The 21352-nt window shown below is 41.2% G+C and overlaps 2 protein-coding genes across 12 annotated transcripts in view; one reads left to right on the forward strand and one right to left on the reverse strand.

The window, feature by feature from the left end:
* mcf2l2 (MCF.2 cell line derived transforming sequence-like 2) overlaps positions 1–21352 on the reverse strand; it is a 126624-nt gene that overhangs the window by 33907 nt on the left and 71365 nt on the right. For all 11 annotated transcript variants that reach the window (XM_020499167.2, XM_031785967.1, XM_031785965.1 and 8 more), the window contains exons 12-17: positions 15386–15577; positions 15086–15272; positions 14627–14733; positions 13892–13980; positions 1124–1190; positions 629–744 (exon numbers count right to left, since the gene is read on the reverse strand). In XM_020499167.2, coding sequence (XP_020354756.1) covers positions 629–744; positions 1124–1190; positions 13892–13980; positions 14627–14733; positions 15086–15272; positions 15386–15577 — 758 coding nt within the window. The remainder of the gene's footprint in view (positions 1–628; positions 745–1123; positions 1191–13891; positions 13981–14626; positions 14734–15085; positions 15273–15385; positions 15578–21352) is intronic.
* Positions 2355–8768, forward strand: LOC109902642 (lactosylceramide 1,3-N-acetyl-beta-D-glucosaminyltransferase A). Its single transcript, XM_020499170.2, has 2 exons — positions 2355–2585; positions 7129–8768. Exon 2 carries the CDS (start codon positions 7388–7390, stop codon positions 8504–8506), a length of 1119 nt encoding a protein of 372 aa, XP_020354759.1. The 5' UTR covers positions 2355–2585; positions 7129–7387; the 3' UTR covers positions 8507–8768.

Consider the following 21352-nt stretch of genomic DNA (forward strand, 5'->3'; position numbering starts at 1 on the left):
GCAGAGTCAGTAGAAAGGCCTCTTTAGTGTCCTATGTTTTCATAACTGTGACCTTAATTGCCTACCGTCTGTAAGCTGTTAGTGTCTAAATGAACATTCCAGAGGTGCATGTTCATTAATTGTTTATTGTTCATTGAACAAGCATGTGTTTAAACCCTTTACAATGAAGATCTGTGAAATTATTTTTGATTTTTACGAATAATCTTTGGAAGACAAGGTCCTGAAAAAGGGACGTTTCATTTTTTGCTGAGTTTAGATAGGCCCGTTTTGTCTGGTTTAGCGTCCCAGAGAAATCTAAATATTTTCTGCTCATATGATTTGAAAAACCGAGTCATCAGGAGTAGGATCCTACATAGTTAACATACCTGTACAATATGTTCTATCGAGAGCTTCCAGTAAAAAAGGGGTGAATAAACTGCCCAAACTTGTTCCATGTGAGTGCCTGCCACCAATGAAAGCATGGCAGTTAGCAATGGGAGAGGAAGATGGTTCCCTCTCCCGATTGTTATCATTTTGCAGCAGGGATAGGGACCATGCCAATCCTTTTTCTTTTGATGTCACAGGCACATTTGTCTACTCGCTGGATATGGAAATGCAATTCAGAAAGAGACAGAGGAAATTTGCTTACCTGTTGTGAAATTCATATATTTCTGGTAGATTGCCAAAAAGCACATCTTTCTTGTTCTCCAGTGCTGTAGGGATTAGGGGGGAAAGCTCTGTGTTGTCCAGCTCGGCAGCATACCCCTGGACAGAAAATTACATTCAAAGCCAATAAGTAAAACTATGACGTCTCTGTGATAATGTGAACCCAATAAAACCCAGTCCTTCACATGGCTTTACACCTAACATCTGAATGAACATTACATGAACATAAATCAGGGACAGTCTGAGTAGCCTAATGGCTCATCTAAATTGACAAAGCAAGTACATTTTAAGTTCAACAAAAGTTCATACAGTATTCTGAAATGGCCAGACCTGATGCAACATTTGCAATGTCAGGTTTTAAGTTCCCTATGTGCAGTTAGCAGAGAAAGGAGAGCTTTCTCTACCGTCTCTAACGTTACTGCCACTAATTCACAACGTTTCACAGTCAAGAGAGAGCCATTTAAAGTAACAAACACACCTCCATGATGCTCTGCAGCTCCTCGACGTACAGCCTCTCAGTTTCAATCAGCTCATTCATGATGTGTCTGGGGAGGAAAAATACAGGATCCGTCAATACACACCAATTACAGAGAAGCCCTTTAGTGGTATTTGTCAGTGCAGATACATTAATAAAACCCAGAATGGAGACTCCAATTGCCACTCATATCCTAAATGCTTTGTCAAAGTTCTCCAACCAAATAATCATCCTCATCAGGAGGTGGGTGTGCACTCAGTCGAAGGTGGAAAACACGGTCATCAAACAACCCAAAGGAGGCTCCGCTAGATATAGAAGCACAACACCCCAGACATGAGGTACATGGGGGGGGAAACAAGGCCTAACAGAGGAGGTTGTTATAAAACCAAGGAGCTTGAGCAAAGCTAACATTTCCAGACTTTAATGGCCCCTTTAATGTGCACATGAGTTCTGAGGTCTAGATTTTTATGTGCCATCACGAGCCCATCGAGACACTGAGTGCTGTTTGATGTATGGGCACATTTTATAGGTCAATAAAGCTCTTCAAAGGCACCCGCCACTCTCACAGAGGCAGGCATCTGTCATATCATAGGTGACTGCCTTCCCAAGTCCCAACACAATAGGATATTTGCATATCCATTTTTGGATGTGGCAGCATCGTGTGAATAAATATCATGGACAGAGATGCCTTCATTGAACCCCTGGGGGGAAAAAAAAACATTCCATGAAGTCATGTGCCTAGCCTGTTATTGGTGCTCCTAAGTAAGACCATTTTTCTTGAATGCCCTAGTGGACAGTGTTTTTTATTAATGATACTTATTTGGTCGTTCTCCCTCAAGTTGTTTACACTAGCTAAATGTATTCTGTGCCACGAAGAAGATAAAATCACCCTCCAACCAAAAAGCAATGCTTTAACTATATAAAACAAAGAACGTATACATGTCATGTACTAAAATAACATATTGACAATGCCAGTTTGTCCTGATGTGACCTTCCGGAACACTGAATTACTTTTATTATGAAGAGTATGTACTACCGGATGCAATTCGGATGACAAATTCCAAGCTCTGGCATAGAATCCAGCTTCACTCCTGCTGGTTGGCCTCACTGATTTGATAATAACTTAGAGAAATCATAGACTGACTAAGCTGAGGCAGTCAGGGGGAGTAAAGGGGCTGGGCTTTCCCCCTCTAGCCCAGCAGTTTCCTCCCCCACTAGTCCAACTCTGCTCTCTCACTCTCTCACAGTCACACAGATGGAGAGACATATACAGACAGAGCAGCTCAGGCAGCAGCCCTGAACCCTGGAGTTACTACACAGTTACGCTGTTATTCCCTACACACAGACAGGAAAGAGAAAAAGAGGGTGAAAGAGGGGGATAGTGGTCATCTACTGGAAAGGAGGGGCAGGGGAGAGTACTTTTCTGTACTTTTCCCAGAAACACGTGGATGGAACTCACAGGCTGGTAAGTAATCAGGGAGGCAGAGGTGTGGGGGTTTTATGCTCTAGCTGAAAGACTGTTTATAATACCTTAGGGTGCTCAAAGCAAGAGTTCACACTGCATTTACAGTTAGCCTGTGGGGAGATGTCCATTAATGGTAGAATCATCGCTGGGATGAGGGGGAAGGGGGGGGGGGGGGGGGGGGGCAATCGCCTTTCATGGAATTGGAACCTACCCTCTCTTGGTAGATTTTAAACAATAGACTCAGGAAATCTAACAGAATAAAAAATACAATTATACTTAACAATGATATAGAAATGAGGTCATTTTAGAGATCATTGGTAGATATGATTAAACATCTGCTAATACAAATAAGAGCTCTGTTTAAGTGTTCTTATCTATAGTGGTTAGTAGCTACAATTTTTCTTGGGTAGAGGCTTTTCAGCACATCAAGCTTACATCACATTGTGAATACAAATTTGTTGGATGCATTTGCAGTTAGTTTTGGTTGTTTCAGATTACTTTGTGCCCAATAGAAATAAATGGTAAATAATGTAGTGTCATTTGAGTAACTTTTATTAAAAATAACAATATATGTTCCTAAACACTTCTACATTAATGTGCATGCTACCATGATTACAGATAATCCTGAATGAGTTGCCAATCATGATGAGTGAGACAGTTACAGAGGGTCAAAGATCATACCCCGAAGACTTGCTAACCTCTCACCATTACCAATAGGTTAACATGTCTTGGGGGTATGATTTTTGACCCTCTGTAACTTTCTCAATCATCATTATTCACGATTCATTCAGTGTTATCCGTAATAATTGGCACAAAATCATCTTAAACACAACCAAAATGAACTGCAAATGCATCCTAGAAGTTAGTAAAGTCACAATCTTGATGTAGTCATCGCGCACTAGGAATATGGGATCAAATACTGAACTTTTCACTACTTTATTCATAAGAATCTTTAGGGATGTCAATCATTTTGACCCCTACCCTTTTGAGTAAAAAAAACTAAATCTCTTTCTTTGAGAAATTTTATTAGAATAAAATGTCTTTTTTTGAGCATACAATGTAGCTTTTTTTGTCAATTGCGTGTATTTTTAATCCATATATCAGTTTAAAATCATAACATTTTTCAATTACCCCTCATTTTTACCATTGAAGTTGGGCTTGTTTGAGTGGTAAGGTGACTGTTAAACGAAAGCCAAGGAGTGAAGTCGGGGGAAGTGCATCTGCGACAGCCAAAAGTGGGACAATGATTGGTTTTCAACAGCAAGGCTCAGTGCAACGTTTCCATTGTTTCTAAAAGTTTTTTCTTTATAACGTTGAATTAAACGTGTCTCCAACCCCCATATCACACGCTCACAAACTCTACATTGGTGTGTACATTGTACAATCAATTGGTGAGAGAAAGCATCAAATATCACATTTATTTGCGCATATCCACTGTATACATGGATTGCGGCAAAGTTGGTTCCTGTTTCAGTGATGTCTTTGGTCACGTTTGCGTGGGTCAAACAAAAACACCCTAATGATTGGTTGATAATAGAGCCTCCCACAATGCAGATGATGGCTGCAGGATGAAGTTGGTGAAGAGCAATTACAGAAACTTGCAGTCAAAATTTCATGACCTTTGATCACATAATTTTTTTTGTCAATTTTTTTGACATAGTCGGACAATTTCTATCCCCATAATTCAACACCTTTAAAAGGTGGTGAACAACGATGGTCAGCTTCTTGGCAAAAGTGATCTGCTACAAAGCGCCCAGTGTTACATTTAACCCTGCAATTGTAACATTTAAATTCCGCCACTCTCTGTTGTTCATCCTTGGGAGCAATTTCCAAATTCCTGAAGGTACCACGTTCATCTGTACAAACAATAGTATGCAAGTATAAACACCACGGGACCATGCAGCCATCATACTGCTCAGGAAGGAGACACGTTCTGTCGCCTAGAGATGAACATACTTTTGTGCGAAAAGTGCAAATCAATCCCAGAACAACAGCAAAGGACCTTGTGAAGATGCTGTAGGAAACAGGTACAAAAGTATCTATATCCACAGTAAAACGAGTCCCATATCGACCTAATGTGAAAGGCCGCTCAGCAAGGAAGAAGCCACTGCTCCAAAACCGCCCAAAAAAAGTCAGACTACGGTTTGCAACTGCACATGGGGACAAAGATCATACTTTTTGGAGGAATGTCCTCTGGTCTGATGAAACAAAAATAGAAATGTTTGGCCATAATGACCATTGTTATGTTTGGAGGAAAAAGGGGGAGGCTTGCTAGCCAAAGAACACCATCCCAACTATGAAGTATGGGGTTGGCAGCATCATGTTGTGGGGATGCTTTGCTGGAGGAGGGATTCATGCACTTCACAAAATAGATGCCATCATGAGGGAGGAAAACTATGTGGATATATTGAAGCAACATCTCGAGACATCAGTCAGGAAGTTAAAGCTTGGTCACAAATGGGTCATAGTTCCAAAGTTGTGGCAAAATGGCTTAAGGACAACAAAGTCAAGGTTCACCACACTTATTGTGGGAAGCTTGTTGAAGGTTAACCGAAACATTTGACCCAAGTTAAACAATTTAAAGGCAATGCTACCAAATACTAATTGAGTGTATGTAAACTTCTGACCCACTGGGAATGTGATGAAAGAAAGAAATCATATTCTATTATTATTCAGACATTTCACATTCTTAAAATAAAGTGGTGATCCTAACTAACCAAATACAGGGAACCTTTACTAGGATTAAATGTCAGGAATTGTGAAAAACTGAGTTTAAATGTATTTGGCTAAGATGTATGTAAACTTCCGACTTCAACCGTAGAGCACACAGGGATGGATGTAAGCACTGAAAACAGAAATTCAATATTCTAATCTGACTTAGTGTGACTTTAAATCCAGTTTGTCTACAAATTATGAATTGTTATGTTGGATTCACATCTCCAACCAAAAATATAAGATAATGAATAGGATTAAATCAAATCAAATATTAAATGCACTTTAAATAAAGTTGAATTTGATTTACTCCTAATCTTTCATTTAGATTTTTGGTTGAGATGGAGACTATTAATGGTTAATTTGTAGACAAACTGGAATTAAAGCCAGACTAAGTCAGTGGTACGAAAGATACATCTCCTTCAAACAGTTGATATTTGGTTGCATTGTCAACCAAACACAATTCAATATTAATTTTGTAATACAGTAAATAGCCTAAAGTTAAGGCTATCTTACAAACTAAAGTAACCGTATTTATTCAACCTTAAAATGAGTAACACATCCATGGCCACATTGAGGTTAATGTGCCTTCTTATGTAATCATAGAAAATCACTTGCACTATGTACTTTTAATGTAATCTCAACTACAATCCAGGTCATTTCGTTGTGCTATTTGATGAAGCACACTGAGAACACATTATTAAATTGTTGTATGAATAAAAAATATCTGACAATGTATTCCCATTTCACCTTTGTTGAATTTTTAAATGGTTGAAAGCGCAGTGATAACACATTTACATGACAACCCAACCCAAACATTTGGCATTGTTTTTCCATTGGAATTTGTTTATGCCTTTAGATGGTCGAAAGCACAGTGATAACCCCTTTGGGAAATCAACAAACTTCTGGCTGTCTTTTCAAGTGGGTGAATACAGGTTCAAATCTCATTGATCAACGTCTCAACCAAATGTTACCCAAATGCCCAAGTTTAAATGACGTGGTGTGCCCAGTGGACTACTTCAAGCCATTTCATATCATCTGTTTCAACTATAACATTTGTAGGCTGCAAAACAACAGTCAGAAAACAAATAAAGGCTAGGAGAAACGATTAAATCATTTCCCTCAGTAATGTCCTCGCGCCCTGCATGCATTGTAGGCTTATTAAATCCGTTTGAAAAGGTAAGGTCAAAATGCATTGGTAAACATGTAGCCTTACCTTCTACACCAATTGGTCGCGAATTCAATTGCGAGCCATGACGCTTCTCTTGTGTAGGGAGCACTGTATAGGGGTACGTGTTTGATTCCTTCTTTTATTTGGAATCATCAGAATATGAGAAAATGTATAATTTCGCCTTCAGCCTTGTAGTTATTTCATTCCGATGAGTAGGCTGACTGAAAAGCCACAATAGCAGTTTGTGTTCATAGACCTACAATCAATATTGAATTTGGACTGTCCACGCTTTGTTGACTAAATGTGATTATTCGACTCACGGTTGTTGTTTGGTCGTCACTAGTTACCACTGCCACAAAGTCATAAACCCTGCCTATTTTAACCATTTATCTTATTAAAATGTGATTTTAAACCTAACATTAACCACACTCCGAACCTTAAATTAAGACCAAAAAGCAAAAACATTTTTAATGAATTTGTAAAAGAATAGCCCGTTTGACTTTGTGGCTGTGGTAACTAGTCTCGCGCCAGTTGGTACAGAATAGGCGGGCGCAATTTATTTAAGTAGCCCGGCAGAGTCGCGCTTTAGCACCATTGGAATAACTTCAAAAGTCCAAACAGGTTTGCCAATTGTTCATATTTTTGTCTTTCTCTTTTCAGACCTTATGATGTGGGTCGCTCTTTGACCGGACTGTGTGGACACGGGTAGCAAAACAGTGATGACTCAGAGAGCGGAGGAGATTAAATTGAACGAAATACCAACATTTCTCAAAGGAGCCCATGTCTCTAGTTGGGTCAATATGATGGAACTCATGCACTCCCAAATCATTTGGAATAATTGTGAAAGTAGAAGCCTCTCAAAGGCAACTACCTATTGGACTTGACAAAAAGACAGGGTGAGGGCAGGAAGGTTCGCAGAATGTTTATGAATTTCAGAAGGATGAGAAGATGTCAACGTGTGCAGCTGGTGACGACAGGCTTTGTCCTGTCTGTGTTGATGGTGTGCTGGGTGCAGCTGGACCACCATGTGGAGAACCGTTACTTGGTCAACAGCTTTGACTTCATCAACAAGAGCTTTGGCATCAGCCAGCAGGAGTCGGAAAGCCTGAGCAACTTCCTGTACCTCATCAACCACCATGACAAGTGTAACAGCAATGAAGTGCTGCTGCTGCTGTTTGTCAAATCTTCCCCAGAGAATCTGGAGAGGAGGCAGGCCATCCGGGCCACCTGGGGGAATGAGAACTACATCCAAAGGGAGCTGGGGGCCAACGTGAGGGTGCTGTTTGCCCTGGGGGTCTACTCCAACCCCCAGCAGAGGGGCAGTGTGCAGAGAGGGCTGCTGGGGGAGGACCAGGTCTATGGGGACCTGGTCCAGCAGGACTTTGTGGACACCTTTCACAACCTCACCATCAAACTGCTGCTGCAGTTCCGCTGGAGACACACCTACTGCAGCAAAGCACGCTTCCTCATGTCAGCCGACGACGACATCTTTGTCCACATGCCCAACCTGGTGCACTACCTGCAGGGCCTGATCCAGCAGGGGGCCCGGGACCTCTGGGTGGGCCACGTGCACAGGGGAGCCCCCCCTATCCGCCAGAAGGACAGCAAGTACCACGTGCCTTATGAGATGTACCAGTGGCCCTCCTACCCAGACTACACCGCGGGGGCAGGGTACGTAGTCTCAAGGGATGTGGCTGCCAAAATCTACCAGGCAACTCTGTTCCTCAATGCCTCGCTGTACATTGACGATGTGTTCATGGGCATCTGTGCCAACGCCATGGGGGTGTCTCCCCAGGAACATGTTTACTTTTCAGGGGAAGGGAAGGCCCCCTATCACCCCTGCATCTATGATAAGATGATCACCTCTCACGGACATGTGGCAGACGTCCGGCGCCTGTGGAAGGCAGCTATGGACCCACAGATTCATGACATTTCCTCTGGCCAGGTGGGAAAGCTGTACTGCACAGCAGTGAAAATCATGCTCCTCTGTAAACCTTACTATTTAAATACCTACCCATGCAAGGCAGCCTTTTCATAATGTACTGTTAGGCTGCACAGACTGTCACTGCAGTCTTTTTCATTTATATTTCAGGGTCTGCAGCTGGTATCATCTTCAAAATAAAGACCAAAGCCATGTTCTTGACCATATATTCACCACACCTGCCTTGGCTTGATGGATACTGCAGTTGTACTTTGTGGTTCAGCTAATTGTGTGATGTAAACAGACGTTACAGAGCTAATGTTCTTGGCTGCAGTCAATAAGTCAAAAGTGAAAAATCCTTCAAATTAAATTTTGCTAGCAGACAGTGTTTTTATTGAGTTACCATTGCTCATTATCTGTATCATACACATTTTATAATCCCTCTTCTCTCTATAGAGCTAACTCCATTTCTTCCCCCATTCTCCTGTTTCACTTCTCCTAAAATGTCAGGCTGCAAACCAGGAGCAGACACTGGCATTTCCCAAAACAATCTGCTTCAAACCACATCCTGCTCACTAAATCATTCCATATGAACTCTGCTCCCCCATCTCTCCCGTCTTTGTCTGGGTCCCCCAAAAAGGCAACATGCAGTATTTAGTGACACTGCAGACAGGAATTCACTGGCACCGGAGGGAGGAGTGAAGCTAGATTTCAATTCAGTATGGATCTCTAGGGGCCCTAGCCTACAGTACCATGCATCAGGGACTTAGGGCAAATAAACAGTGGTTCTCCATTGTGGTTGAATGAAAAATGCAGAATGTGACGAAATCCACTGTGGGATGGAAAAACTCAATCTCTCAACCTTATATGGAATTAATTTACTTCTTGCAGTTTTATCCGGTACTACTTTATGCTTTAAGAGATTCTGCCAGTGATGGGAAATCAAAATCAACCAGGACGTTGCTATTCATGTGTTTTTGAAATCTATTGTGTACAAAAAAAGCCCCCTTATGCAAAAATACCCAGAACTGTTACGGGACATTTTAGCATGTCAGGTGACATACAGTATGTACAGTAGCTGTTGTATGTTTCAAATACACATGACCTACATTGATGCCTGTGCTTATCAGAAGAGGGGAATGCAAGTGTCATTCACTTCCTGTGTCAGATGAGTCAGAGATTGAACTGCCTATTGCATCTGTACAATTTAACAAACCCCTAACAGTTACAGTAAAGACGTTGCAAATAATGTTTTCAAAATTCGGAATAAAAGGACGAGTATGTTCCATATCAGGAGGCATTGTGCAGGCTGATATTAGAACAGGAGACATTCCACGAACAGGTGTGTGGTCACCTGGTGCTAACAGTCAGCTGGGAGGCTCTGCCTTAAGTCTCTCTTCATCTCTACAAATCCTCTCTTCAGACAGCTATAGTGTGTGTGCTATGCTCTCCTAAACTCTCCTTTCAATTGTCACTTTCTGTCTGTGACTTCTCTCAAAGTGCCTTAAAACAAGCTAATGGTTGAGGAAATTGACTTTCACCCATAGGAGGAAAAAGCTGTGCCAAAGGGAACTTGGATTCATACACTGGGTACCTTACATCCAGCAGGGCTTAATGATGATTTTGACATGTGGGTCATGTTTCAATCTGATTTGATATGTGGTTATTGTAATTTATGACAGTTCTTTAATCCGTTACCCCCTTACTATACTGAACAAAAACAAACGCAATATGTAAAGTGTTGGTCCCATGTTTCATGAGCTGACATAAAATATCTCCAACATTTTCTATATGCACAAAAATCTTATTTCTCTCAAATTTTGTGCACAAATTTGTTTACATCACTGTTAGAGAGCATTTCTCATTTCCCAAAATAATCCATCCACCTGACGTGTGGAATATCAAGAAGCTGATTAAACAGCATGATCATTAAACAGGTGCACCTTGTGCTGGGGACAATAAATAGCACTCTAAAATATGCAGTTTTGTCTTACAACACAATGCCACAGATGTCTCAAGTTTTGCGGGAGCGTGCAACTGTTAAGAGAATTTAATGTTAATTTCTCTAACATATGCCACCTCCAATGTTATTTTAGAGAATGTGGAGTGTAACCACGTCAGCCCAGGAACTACACATCCGGCTTCTTTACCTGTGGGATCGTCTGAGACCACCCACCCGGACAGATGATGAAACTGAAGAGTATTTCTGTCTGTAATAAAGCCCTTTTGTGGGGAAAAACTCATTTTGATTGGCTGGGCCTGGCTCCCCAGTGGATGGGCCTGGCTCCTAAGTGGCTGGGCCTACCCAAGCCAAATAAAAGTATATTTTAATATGTTGCAAGTATACTTAAATATACAAAAAAAATCTAATAATATACAGTACTTCAAATATGTGATGTACTTTTCTAGTATATCTTAAGTGTACTATAAATATACTATCATTACACTTCAACATTTTTATTAAATGTGTACTTTATATTAATTGTTTTTTCAGTCTTAATATATTATAAATATGCTATCATCACACTTCAATACACTTATTAAAAGTGTACTTTAAATTAATTGTTTTTCAATATTTAAGTATACCATGTTCACTATCATTAAACTTAAACACACTCATTAAAACTGTATTTCAATTTCAAACATTTTAATTGTAATTTAGTATATTCATTCGAAATACACTTGGAGTTGTATTTAAGTTTAAGAATTTATTTTATGTAACTCTGCTTGTGAGTGATCAAGTGCACTATAAGTATACAGCAACTTGCAAAAGTATTCATACCCCCTGGATTCCTTCAAGTGGAAGAAAAAGTCCAAAACAAAAATTAAGATTAATAAAAATTAAAAACAAAAATATAGTCGTTGCATTGTATTCAGCCCTTTTGTTTAGGCAAGTCTAAATTCGTTTTTGGCGTAACAAATCACATAATAAGTTACATGGATTCTGTGTGAAATAATAGTGGTTGACATGATTTCTGAATGAGTAACCCTTCCTCTGTCCTCCATACATACAACATCTGTAAAGTCCCTCAGTCAAGTTTTGAATTTCAAGCACAGATTCAACTACAAAGACCATGCTGCCCTTCAAAAGCTTCATAAAAGGGGCAGTGATTGGTAGATCGATAACAATATCAAATCAGAAATTAAATATCTATTTAATCATGGTCAAGTTAATACGTATGTTGTGGATGATGTATTAAACCACCAGGCACAAAGATACAGTCGTCCTTCTGAACTGCCCTGCAGGACAGTAATGAAACTGCTCAGGGATGTTACCATGAAGCCATTGGTGATGTTAAAACAGAGTTCAATGGCTGTGATGAGAGAAACCCGAGGATGGATCAACAACGTTTTAGTGACTCCACAATAATGATTTAAAAATAATAATACGTTACATGGATACAAAATATATAAAGTAATACTGGGGGGAAAAATGGCCTAAAAGCAAAGCCTTATGTTTGGGGCAAATCCAACACAACACATCGCTGAGTAACTGCCTCCTTATTTTCAAGCATGGTGGTTGGTGGCTACATCATGGTATGGGTATGCTTGACATCGGCAAGTTTTGGGGAGTTTTTCCAGTTAAAAAGTAACGGGATAGAGCTAAGCACAAGCAAAATCCTAAAGGAAAACCTGCTTCAGTCTGCTTTACACCATATACTGCGAGAGGAATTCACCTTTCATTAGGACAATAGCCTACAACACAAGGCCAAATCTACACAGGAGTTGCTTACCAAGAAGACAGTGATCTGCTTGCTTTAAAATAGCTGTGTAGCCATGAGCACCAAAATCCTGACAGAGCTTGAAGAATTATGAAAATAATATAGGGCTAATATTGCACAAGAAGACTCAACTATGTAATCGCTGCCAAAGGTGTTTCTAGCATGTATTGACTCAGGAAGCTGAATACAAAAAAAGGTATAGAAATCTTCCACTTTGACAGAGTATTTTGTGTAGATTGTTGACCAAAAATTACAATTAAATTTGTTTTAGTCCCACTTTGTTAAATCAAAATGTGAATAAATCCAAGGGGTATGAATACCTTTGCAAAGCTGTCATCAAGGCGAAGGGTGGCTACTTTCAAGAATCTTAAATATAAAATATATTTTGATTTGTTTAACACTTTTTTGGTTACTACATGATTCCATATGTGTTATTTCATAGGTTTGATGTCTTCACTATTATTCTACAATGTAGAAAATAGTAAAAACAAAGAAAAACCCTTGAACGAGTAGGTGTTGACTGGTCCTGTATTTAAAGTATACTTTCAAAAACTAACGTGCACAAATAATTTGCATATTTCCCAGCATCCTTTTCTGCAGCTGAAGTTTTGATTTATACTATTATATTGTTCCTCATATTTAGTTTATTCAAATATTTTCAAACTGAATAATGTTGTACTTTTAATTACAGATTACACATTTTATTGAAATGTTCATTTATTTCCGAAATGTAAACCACTAAAGTGTGAAATGCCAAGGGTGCACAGTTCACAAAAACGTCCCTTAAAAATTTCTGCTCCAGCCACAACTCCTTTGTAAATAGCATGTTAAAATTGTCTGAGAAGATGCCTCGGTCAATCAAGGTAACCTTTACATGGCTAATTACAATGGCTAATGTGGTTAATGAGTAGAAGTGTATTTGTGAAAGTATGCTTGAAACACATTATAAATACACTTTTTTTGTAAATATTCAAATACCATTTTAGTATATTTCTAATTTATGAGAAATATACATAAAATGTACTTAAGGTGTAATCCATAGATTAGGTTCTAATTTATTTATTTCAATTGACTGATTTCCTTATATGAACTGTAACTCTGTAAAATCATAGAAATTGTTGCATGTTGCGTTTATATTTTTGTTCAGTATAGTTCTCATATTTTTGTTAGGTTTGTCCTGGTTGTGACACCTGATTCTTGTTTTGTTAAGTGTTTATATTTCATGTTAAAAATACATGATACAACATTTCAAACCATCTAAAAAATAATAATGTAAAACATTTACACATCAGTACATTTTTCACTTAAAAAATTCCACCCCCAAATTATATTTTGGTATTAGTTTCATTAGTCCATTGTTGATATAGTCCCAACATGTTTTGCATGTCAGCAATCACATTTTCAAGATATATAACTTTAAAAATACAGAAATACAGCTGGTATCATGCAAATGCATCAAACCACTGTGTTTTAACCCAAGTGTTGCTCATCATGTCTGACTGCATTGACACACGTTGCTATATGTGGCTCCTCATCTCCTGCACCTCATTACAGTTGGTTGTACGACAGATTCTCCTCAGTTACTGAGGGAATGGTAGTCCATTGTAGATGTTGACATCATAAACCATATCATTAGCAACTTTGTGAGTACATTCAGCAGTTGCTCTGTATCAACTTTGACAGAGAGCAGAGAGAAAGAGAAAGAAAGCACGGTTCTCTTTCTCAGAAGGTTTTACTTTACACATTGTAGAAGGGCAGAGAAGAGAAAATATCCATTTACCTCCGCCTGGTTGAAAGACTCTCCTCTGTCTCGTTCGTCACCAGGATGTGGCTGGAGCCTCCCTGGCTTGCCTCATGCATTACCTCAATCTGGGGACAGAAACACAGAGTGATGCAGTCATGGATACTGTAGGTGGAGGAAGGGTCACACACATAGACCTTGGAGGCCCCTATTTCCTTTCAAATATCACACTCCTAGTCCAAGAGCATTGTGCCATAACTGCAAGGTTGCTGGTTTGAATTCCAGAGCCAACTAAGTGAAACATCTGTCGATGTGCCCTTGAGCAAGGCACTTAACCGTAATTGCTCCTGTATGTTGCTCTGGATAAGAGTGTCTGCTAAATGACAAAAATGTAAATGGTGTTAGATAAGATGAGATGCTTATCATGACTAGTATGGCACATTATTGATATTCATCAGACAGGCATGATGTTGTCAGAGAAAAATGTGCATAATTGATTTAAACTAGGGCTCTAGGTTTTCTTTCTCCACATGTTTATTAAGCTGGGGAAAGGCAGGAAACAGAAGATAGTAAAACTGGACACCCCAATGACTTTCTCTCCCAGACTCCCATTGACCAAGAGTTTTGTTTTAATAAATTGTAAAATAACTATATTGGCGGAACACTGTCATAAAAATGGGCCAGTGGCTAGCCCCCCCAAAAAAGGTGGTTGTTGTTGTTGTAGATGAGTTTGAACCATTCAGGTTCAATTGTCTAGAGTTCATCAGATCTTACCTTGAGGCTCCCTTTGACTTTGCGACTTAAATTTTTCTTTTTGGCGAGCTCAGCCTCCGTGGGCTGCTTTGTGGCACTGGAGTTCTCTGAGGTCCTTCGACTGAGTGCTGGTAATGGTTACAGAACAAGGATGGGAAAAAGAAGAAAGAGAAACATCAGTCCTGTTTCCATTCTCTATGTGTGGAACAACAGCAGAAGGCCCTGGCCCAAAGCCGTGTCCTCTTCCTGTCGTAGTACCGCAGTGAATACAATAAACTTCCCTTACAAGTCTAAGGCATCAGGATGTAAGGTTTTAAACATATGCTTTGTCTAAAACTAGAAAATGACTACTTCCTGGCAAGTAAAGTATAGTATATAGACTATCTTTCAGTTTGAATAGCAATGAATAGGCTCTACATCGATGGTCTTGTGTTGAGGGCAGGTAAAGTTTGTGGTTAGGTCAACGTGGGGGAGACTTACCAGGGGCAGGGCCGGTGGTCCTGGGTGTTTTGGAGAGCGCGGGGCGATTGGGAGAGGACTCAGGCCGGGGTGCCACAGGCTGGACGGGCCGTGTCTGTTTGGCTGACAGCTTCTTCAGACTGACCTGTCTCTTCTCAAACATCTCCTGTACATCGTCCAACCTTTTTAGAGCCTTCTTTACATTAGCCTGAGGGAAAGCACAATACAAGTGGTAAAAAAAATAGAAAAATTGTTCATCAGTAGGCTGACAACTCCAGGAACTAGGATTCCATGAGTGAGTTAAGGGACCACTGCACATACCTTGACTTCAGCGTTGAGGACTAGCTCATACTGGTTGTGGATGTTCTTGAGGTCACTCAGTTGGTTCTCCTTGGCCGTCTCCAGGAACTTCTCAATGTCCTGCAGCGCTGCCTCAGCTCCATCCTGGGACTGGCACTTGTCCACTGCCTGAGAGGCCAGCAGATACACCCCCGACTCACACCACTGGTTCACCTGCAACCACCAGAGAACACATGGATTAATAAACAATAACTACAGTATGTACTGTCGAAGCTCCACATTAGTAGTATATATCTATGCTCATTGGCATGGCACTATCTCTTTTGAACAACTATACATAGCATTTGCAGTAGCGGTGTGTGGGTAAAATCACTGGGGAAGCCAAGCCAGGGGGAAAAAAGCATTATTACAACCTATGTGTTGTGATAATTATGTTGTTCGCTCTATAACCTGTTAGTTAATATGCCTTGACACCGTGACCAAGATAATAAGAAGACACAGTGGCAAAATAAATTCAACCAAACTTTTGTTTCATCACAAAACCAGGGAGCAACATCTGCCCTGTGAAGTCCACAAAACATAATGCATGTAACAAACAGTTACATTACCTATAGCCCAGTCAAGCAAGTTAATGTTTCCAACATTTTCAGACTACTTAACAACTATTGATTTAAAACCACTGAGAGGTCTTGCAAGTCGCAAATATTAACCAGGCGCTGCCTCCACTATTCCAGCACCATTTCAACATAATCTAATTACCTATGCTTAGTCTAATACAGTGATAACTAAAACATACCAAAAATTATTTATTCCAATCAACATAAGCTAAATATGATGTGGGCTGTCCATGGTACTGATGTGTGTGTGTGTGTGTGTGTGTGTGTGTGTGTGTGTGTGTGTGTGTGTGTGTGTGTGTGTGTGTGTGTGTGTGTGTGTGTGTGTGTGTGTGTGTGTGTGTAGTAGAAAATAACATGTTGACTCACCCTACCTGTAGAGAAACGCCAATGCCATCTTCCTCTTTCATGTTGCCTAAACAGTCTGACTGTCATATACGCTGTTACAGGCTTTGGTTTTTTCATTTTATATTTTGAGCTTGGACATTAGCATGAGGGGCACACCAATTGGTGTCAGTCTGTGTTACGCCTGTTCTGGTTGGTCATCTTGTTAGATGGAAGGTGTTACACCTGGTTGGCCCAGGTGTTATTTCAGCGGGGTGCAGTTGTCTTGAGAGATGTGGAGTATCAACAACTTTAGTTATTATTATTTTGATTTCTAGAAAAACGTTCCTTTGTCTGATTTCCCTGATTTTGTTTTGCTCCACCTTTTTGGTTTGCTTCCTGTCTTTAAGTTTAGTGTGGGTTTTTCATTTGTTTGCCTTTTCTTGGGCAAATTTAGTGGGCGCTCATGGTGGGTTCCAGATGTTGTTAGTCAACTTTCAGTGGACACCCCCATGAGTGTCTTTCAGAACCCTTCCTAAAACCCCACCTGTTTCATTTTGGTTGTTGGTCAGTGACTCTTTGTTAGTTCCACCTTCTGTTTGAGCAACATTTTTTGTTTTCTTGCGGGAGAACGTAACAACGCTTTTAGTTTTTATTGTCCTAGGCTATCTGGCTAAAATGCTTGCTCGCTAGCCTAACTTCCTTTTATGAGCAACGATGTTCCAGGCAAGCTAGTTAACATTAGCTTAACGTTACTACATCTAGATACATGTTGAACTTCAATCCTCTCATGCCAGGGGCACAATGTATGAATTTATGGTTGGATCAGAATTTATGTTATAATCATTGGCCAGTAGGGAGAATTAAGTAAAACCACATGTTAAAATCCATATCTCCATCCATTGCTAATTTAGGAAAGAGACAATTTTAGCTAGCCACTGGAGAACACAGACACAAAAATATGAAACAATTCCAGGTTTTCTGTCAATGATGTTTGGCTTCTAATGTGATGTGATTGGTATGAAGCCAAATCCAAATTGGCTTCCCTTAACACTTTCTTTTGGTGCCCCAGGACCATTTACAGCTGAGATCACTCTGTTTAGCTCAACACTGATTGGCAAAAACAATTTATCAAGGGAGGCCAAATGCTCATCGGCTTCCCTTGCATGCAATGTTATGTGCTGCAACAATATCATAGTATTTTTGGCCAGACAGCATCAGATACATGGGCTACACATAAAGAGACAAAGTGGAGCTGTTAAGTTCACTTGGATGCTTACTCTGGTGAGATACATTCACCCTCGTGCGAATTGAAGGACATTTATGAAACACAGAGACGAAAGGTACATTATTTTGTTTCTTTTTCTATTGGTCATTTTTTGGGCTGCCATGAATACATGCCACTGAGTGTTTGTGGTGGCATTTAAACAATATGTAAATCTTCATCCAGGCATGTTGTACTGTATATAACAAGTTCTTGGTTTGGTATGTGGTTATCACCTACATGGAAGATTGAAGAATACCTCATGATAGGCAGTAGACCACAGTATTTCCAAAGAGACTTTGCATCTATATTCTTTATAGCTGTTTATTTACCACAAACTGATGCTGGCACTAAGACCGCACTCAACAAGCTGTATAGAGCCATAAGCAAACAAGAAAATGCTCACCCGGAGTCGGTGCTCCTAGTGGCCGGTCACTTTAAAGCAGGAAAACTGCTAGACCTAATTTCTACCAGCATGTTACCTGTGCAACTGGAGGCGAAAAAAACTCTAGATCACCTTTACTCCACACACAGAGATGCGTACAAAGCTCTCCCTCACTCTCCATTTGTCAAATCGGACCATTACTCTATCCTCCTGATTCCTGCTTACAAGCAAAAACTCAAACAGGAAGTACCAGTGACACGCTCAATACGGAAGTGGTCCGCTGAAGTGGATGCTAAAGATGGCGCCTACAGAGATGGTCGCCTCGCTTCGCATTCGCTTTCTTAGGAAACTATGCAGCATTTCATTTTTTTTATGAATTATTTCTTACACTGTTACCCCAGGAAATCTTAAGTCTTATTACATACAGCCGGAAAGAACTATTGGATATAAGAGCAACGTCAATTTACCAACATTACGACCAGGAATACGACTTTCCCAAAGCGGATCCTCTGTTCGGACAACCACCCAGGACAATGGATCTGATCCCAGTAGGCGACCCAAAACAACGGCGCCGCAGAAGGGACAGACAGAGCGGTCTTCTGGTCAAGATCTGTAGACGGGCACATCGCTCACCGCTCCTGAGTACACTACTCGCTAATGTTCAGTCTCTTGACAACAAGGTAGACAGAATACGAGCAAGGGTTGCCTTCCATAGAGACATCAGAGATTGTAACATTCTCTGATTCACAGAAACATGGCTCACTTGCGATATGTTATCAGAGTCGGTACAGCCACCTGGTTTCTTCACGCATCACACCGACAGAAACAAACATCTCTCTGGTAAGAAGAAGGGCGTGGGTGTATGCCTTGTGATTAACGTGTCGTGGTGTAATCATAACAACATACAGGAACTCAAGTCCTTTTGTTCACCTGACCTAGAATTCCTTACAATCAAATGCCGACCACATTATCTACCAAGAGACTTCTCTGAGATTATAATCACAGCCGTGTATATCCCCCTGTCATGACGTTGGCCTGTGGGTGAGGTTTATGACCACACCCATAAATACCTTTCTCCCTTTCCTCTCTCTTGACTCTACAGAAGGACTCTTGAAAAGCCTTTGTTAAACATCTAGAGTCTGGAAACATCAAAAGGTGGGGGGAAAGGAACCATATTTCGATAATCCAAACAGTTGAAAATATGCGTTGGTACTTAATGAATATGATGCCAGATCAGTTGGCATCTTAGACATTCTTACTAATGATAGGATGACATAAACAGGATCTTGGAAAGTCTACACATTATAGGTATCAGATTCACATGGAATTGTTGTGCAATTTAAATGTTTAAATATGAAACTATTTGTGAAAAGATTAAATGTAATTTCAGCTTCCAAATGAGAGAATGGGGTTTTCATAAGGTTAAAGCTCTGCTCACTCAGTGGCCACGCCTATGTGAAGAGACATTGGTTATAAACTATGAAACACGCCCTTCTCTCCTCTCCTATATAAAGCCCTTGACAAAAATGTAACTTTGTGATCCGAGGACGAGAGGACTATGGTCCCCCACGTTGAAAGGGCTCAGATAATAACCTGATGAAATTAGCATCGAATTTCAATGTGAAGATGACGATCAACACACCGAAAGGATGAATTTCGACTATACCAGCCAGAATATAGCATGAGTTAAAAGTATGGCAACTTGGTTTGAACTTTGAACTCTTATTCACTCCAGAAGTGATAACTCCTAGCCGTTGAGTTAGCAGCAGCCGCTGTAAACGTGGGCTAGGAAAGGACGAACAACGTATCCAGTCTACCACACAACGACGATACTACAACGTATCCAGTTTACCACCAGAGACACTCTTCCAAGGACAAGGAAGATCTCGGTCGGGCAACATGGCCTTCCATCTACAACCAACCTATTGAAGCACAGCTCAGAGTAAATATTTATTGCATTTTCCTTTTCCAAATGGGTGGATATTCAGAAAGCATAAGATTCTGTATTTACGATAGCATAGCTTCTCCCTTTGTTCATCAGTCCTCCCGCGCTTTCATTCAAGCCCAACCCCCTCTGTGTAACCAGCCATCATACAGGTTCCGTTCCCCAGGGAAGTTTTCTTGTAGGAGATAATTAGTAATCAATGAATGATCCATTCTGTGTTTATGTAATTCTGTGTGATTATTTAGTTATTTAGTAAATAAATAATTAAACCAAAGTTTTGTATTGCTGATTCAACTTGTTAGCCAGGGTGTCACGTTCTGACCTTTATTTCCTGTGTTTTGTATTTAGTTAGTATGGTCAGGGCGTGAGTTGGGTGGGCAGTCTATGTTTAATTTTTTTTTAGCCTGGGTGTCACTGTGTGTTTGTGGGTGACTGTTCCTGTCTTTGTGTTTGCACCAGATGGGACTGTTTTAGGTTTTCTCACATTTGTTGTTTTTGTTAGTTATCTCATGTGTAGTTTCTTTATAAATTAAAGAATATGAATAACCACCACGCTGCGCTTTCGTCCGCCTCTCCTTCAGATGAAGAAAACCATTACAGAATCACCCACCCACCAAGGACCAAGCGGCGTGGTAACGGGCAACGGCAAAAGCAGCAGCAGGAGAAGCAACAGAGGCAGCAGGAGCAGGAGCAGCAGCAGCAGCAGTGGGAGAGGCTGCACTATTTGGAGAGATGGACTTGGGAGGAGATTCTAGACGGTAAAGGACCCTGGGCAGAGCCAGGAGAATATTGCCGCCCCAAGGCCGAGCTGGAGGCAGCAAAAGCAGAGAGGCGGCATTATGAGGAACTAGCACGGCAGAGCGGATGGCAGCCCGAGAGTCAGCCCCAAAAATGTCTTGGGGGGGGGGCTCACAGGGAGTATGGCTATGCCAGGTAGGAGACCTGTGCAAACTCCCTGTGGTTACCGGGGGCAAGAGAGACCGGGCAGGCACCGTGTTATGCGGTGGAGCGCACGGTGTCCCCAGTGCGGGTGCACAGCCCGGTGCGGTACATTCCAGCTCCGCGTATCGGCCGGGCTAGAGTGGGCATCGAGCCAAGTGCCATGAAGCCGGCTCTACGCATCTGGTCTCCAGTGCGTCTCCTTGGGCCGGCTTACATGGCACCAACCTTGCGCACGGTGTCCCCGGTTCGCCTGCATAGCCCAGTGCGGGCTATTCCACCTCGCCGCACTGGCAGGGCGACCGGGACCATTCAACCGGGTAAGGTTGGGCAGGCTCGGTGCTCAAGAGCTCCAGTGCGCCTGCACGGCCCGGTCTATCCGTCACCACCTCCACGCACCAGCCCTCCGGTGGCAGCCCCCCGCACCAGGCTGTCTCTCCGGCCCATCCTTACAGGGGCTCCCTCCTCTCCAGCGCTGCCGGAGTCTCCCGCCTGTTCGGCGCCGCTGCCGGAGTCT

Source organism: Oncorhynchus kisutch, linkage group LG13 (genome assembly GCF_002021735.2).
Source record: "Oncorhynchus kisutch isolate 150728-3 linkage group LG13, Okis_V2, whole genome shotgun sequence".
NCBI classification, from domain to species: Eukaryota; Metazoa; Chordata; class Actinopteri; order Salmoniformes; family Salmonidae; genus Oncorhynchus; species Oncorhynchus kisutch.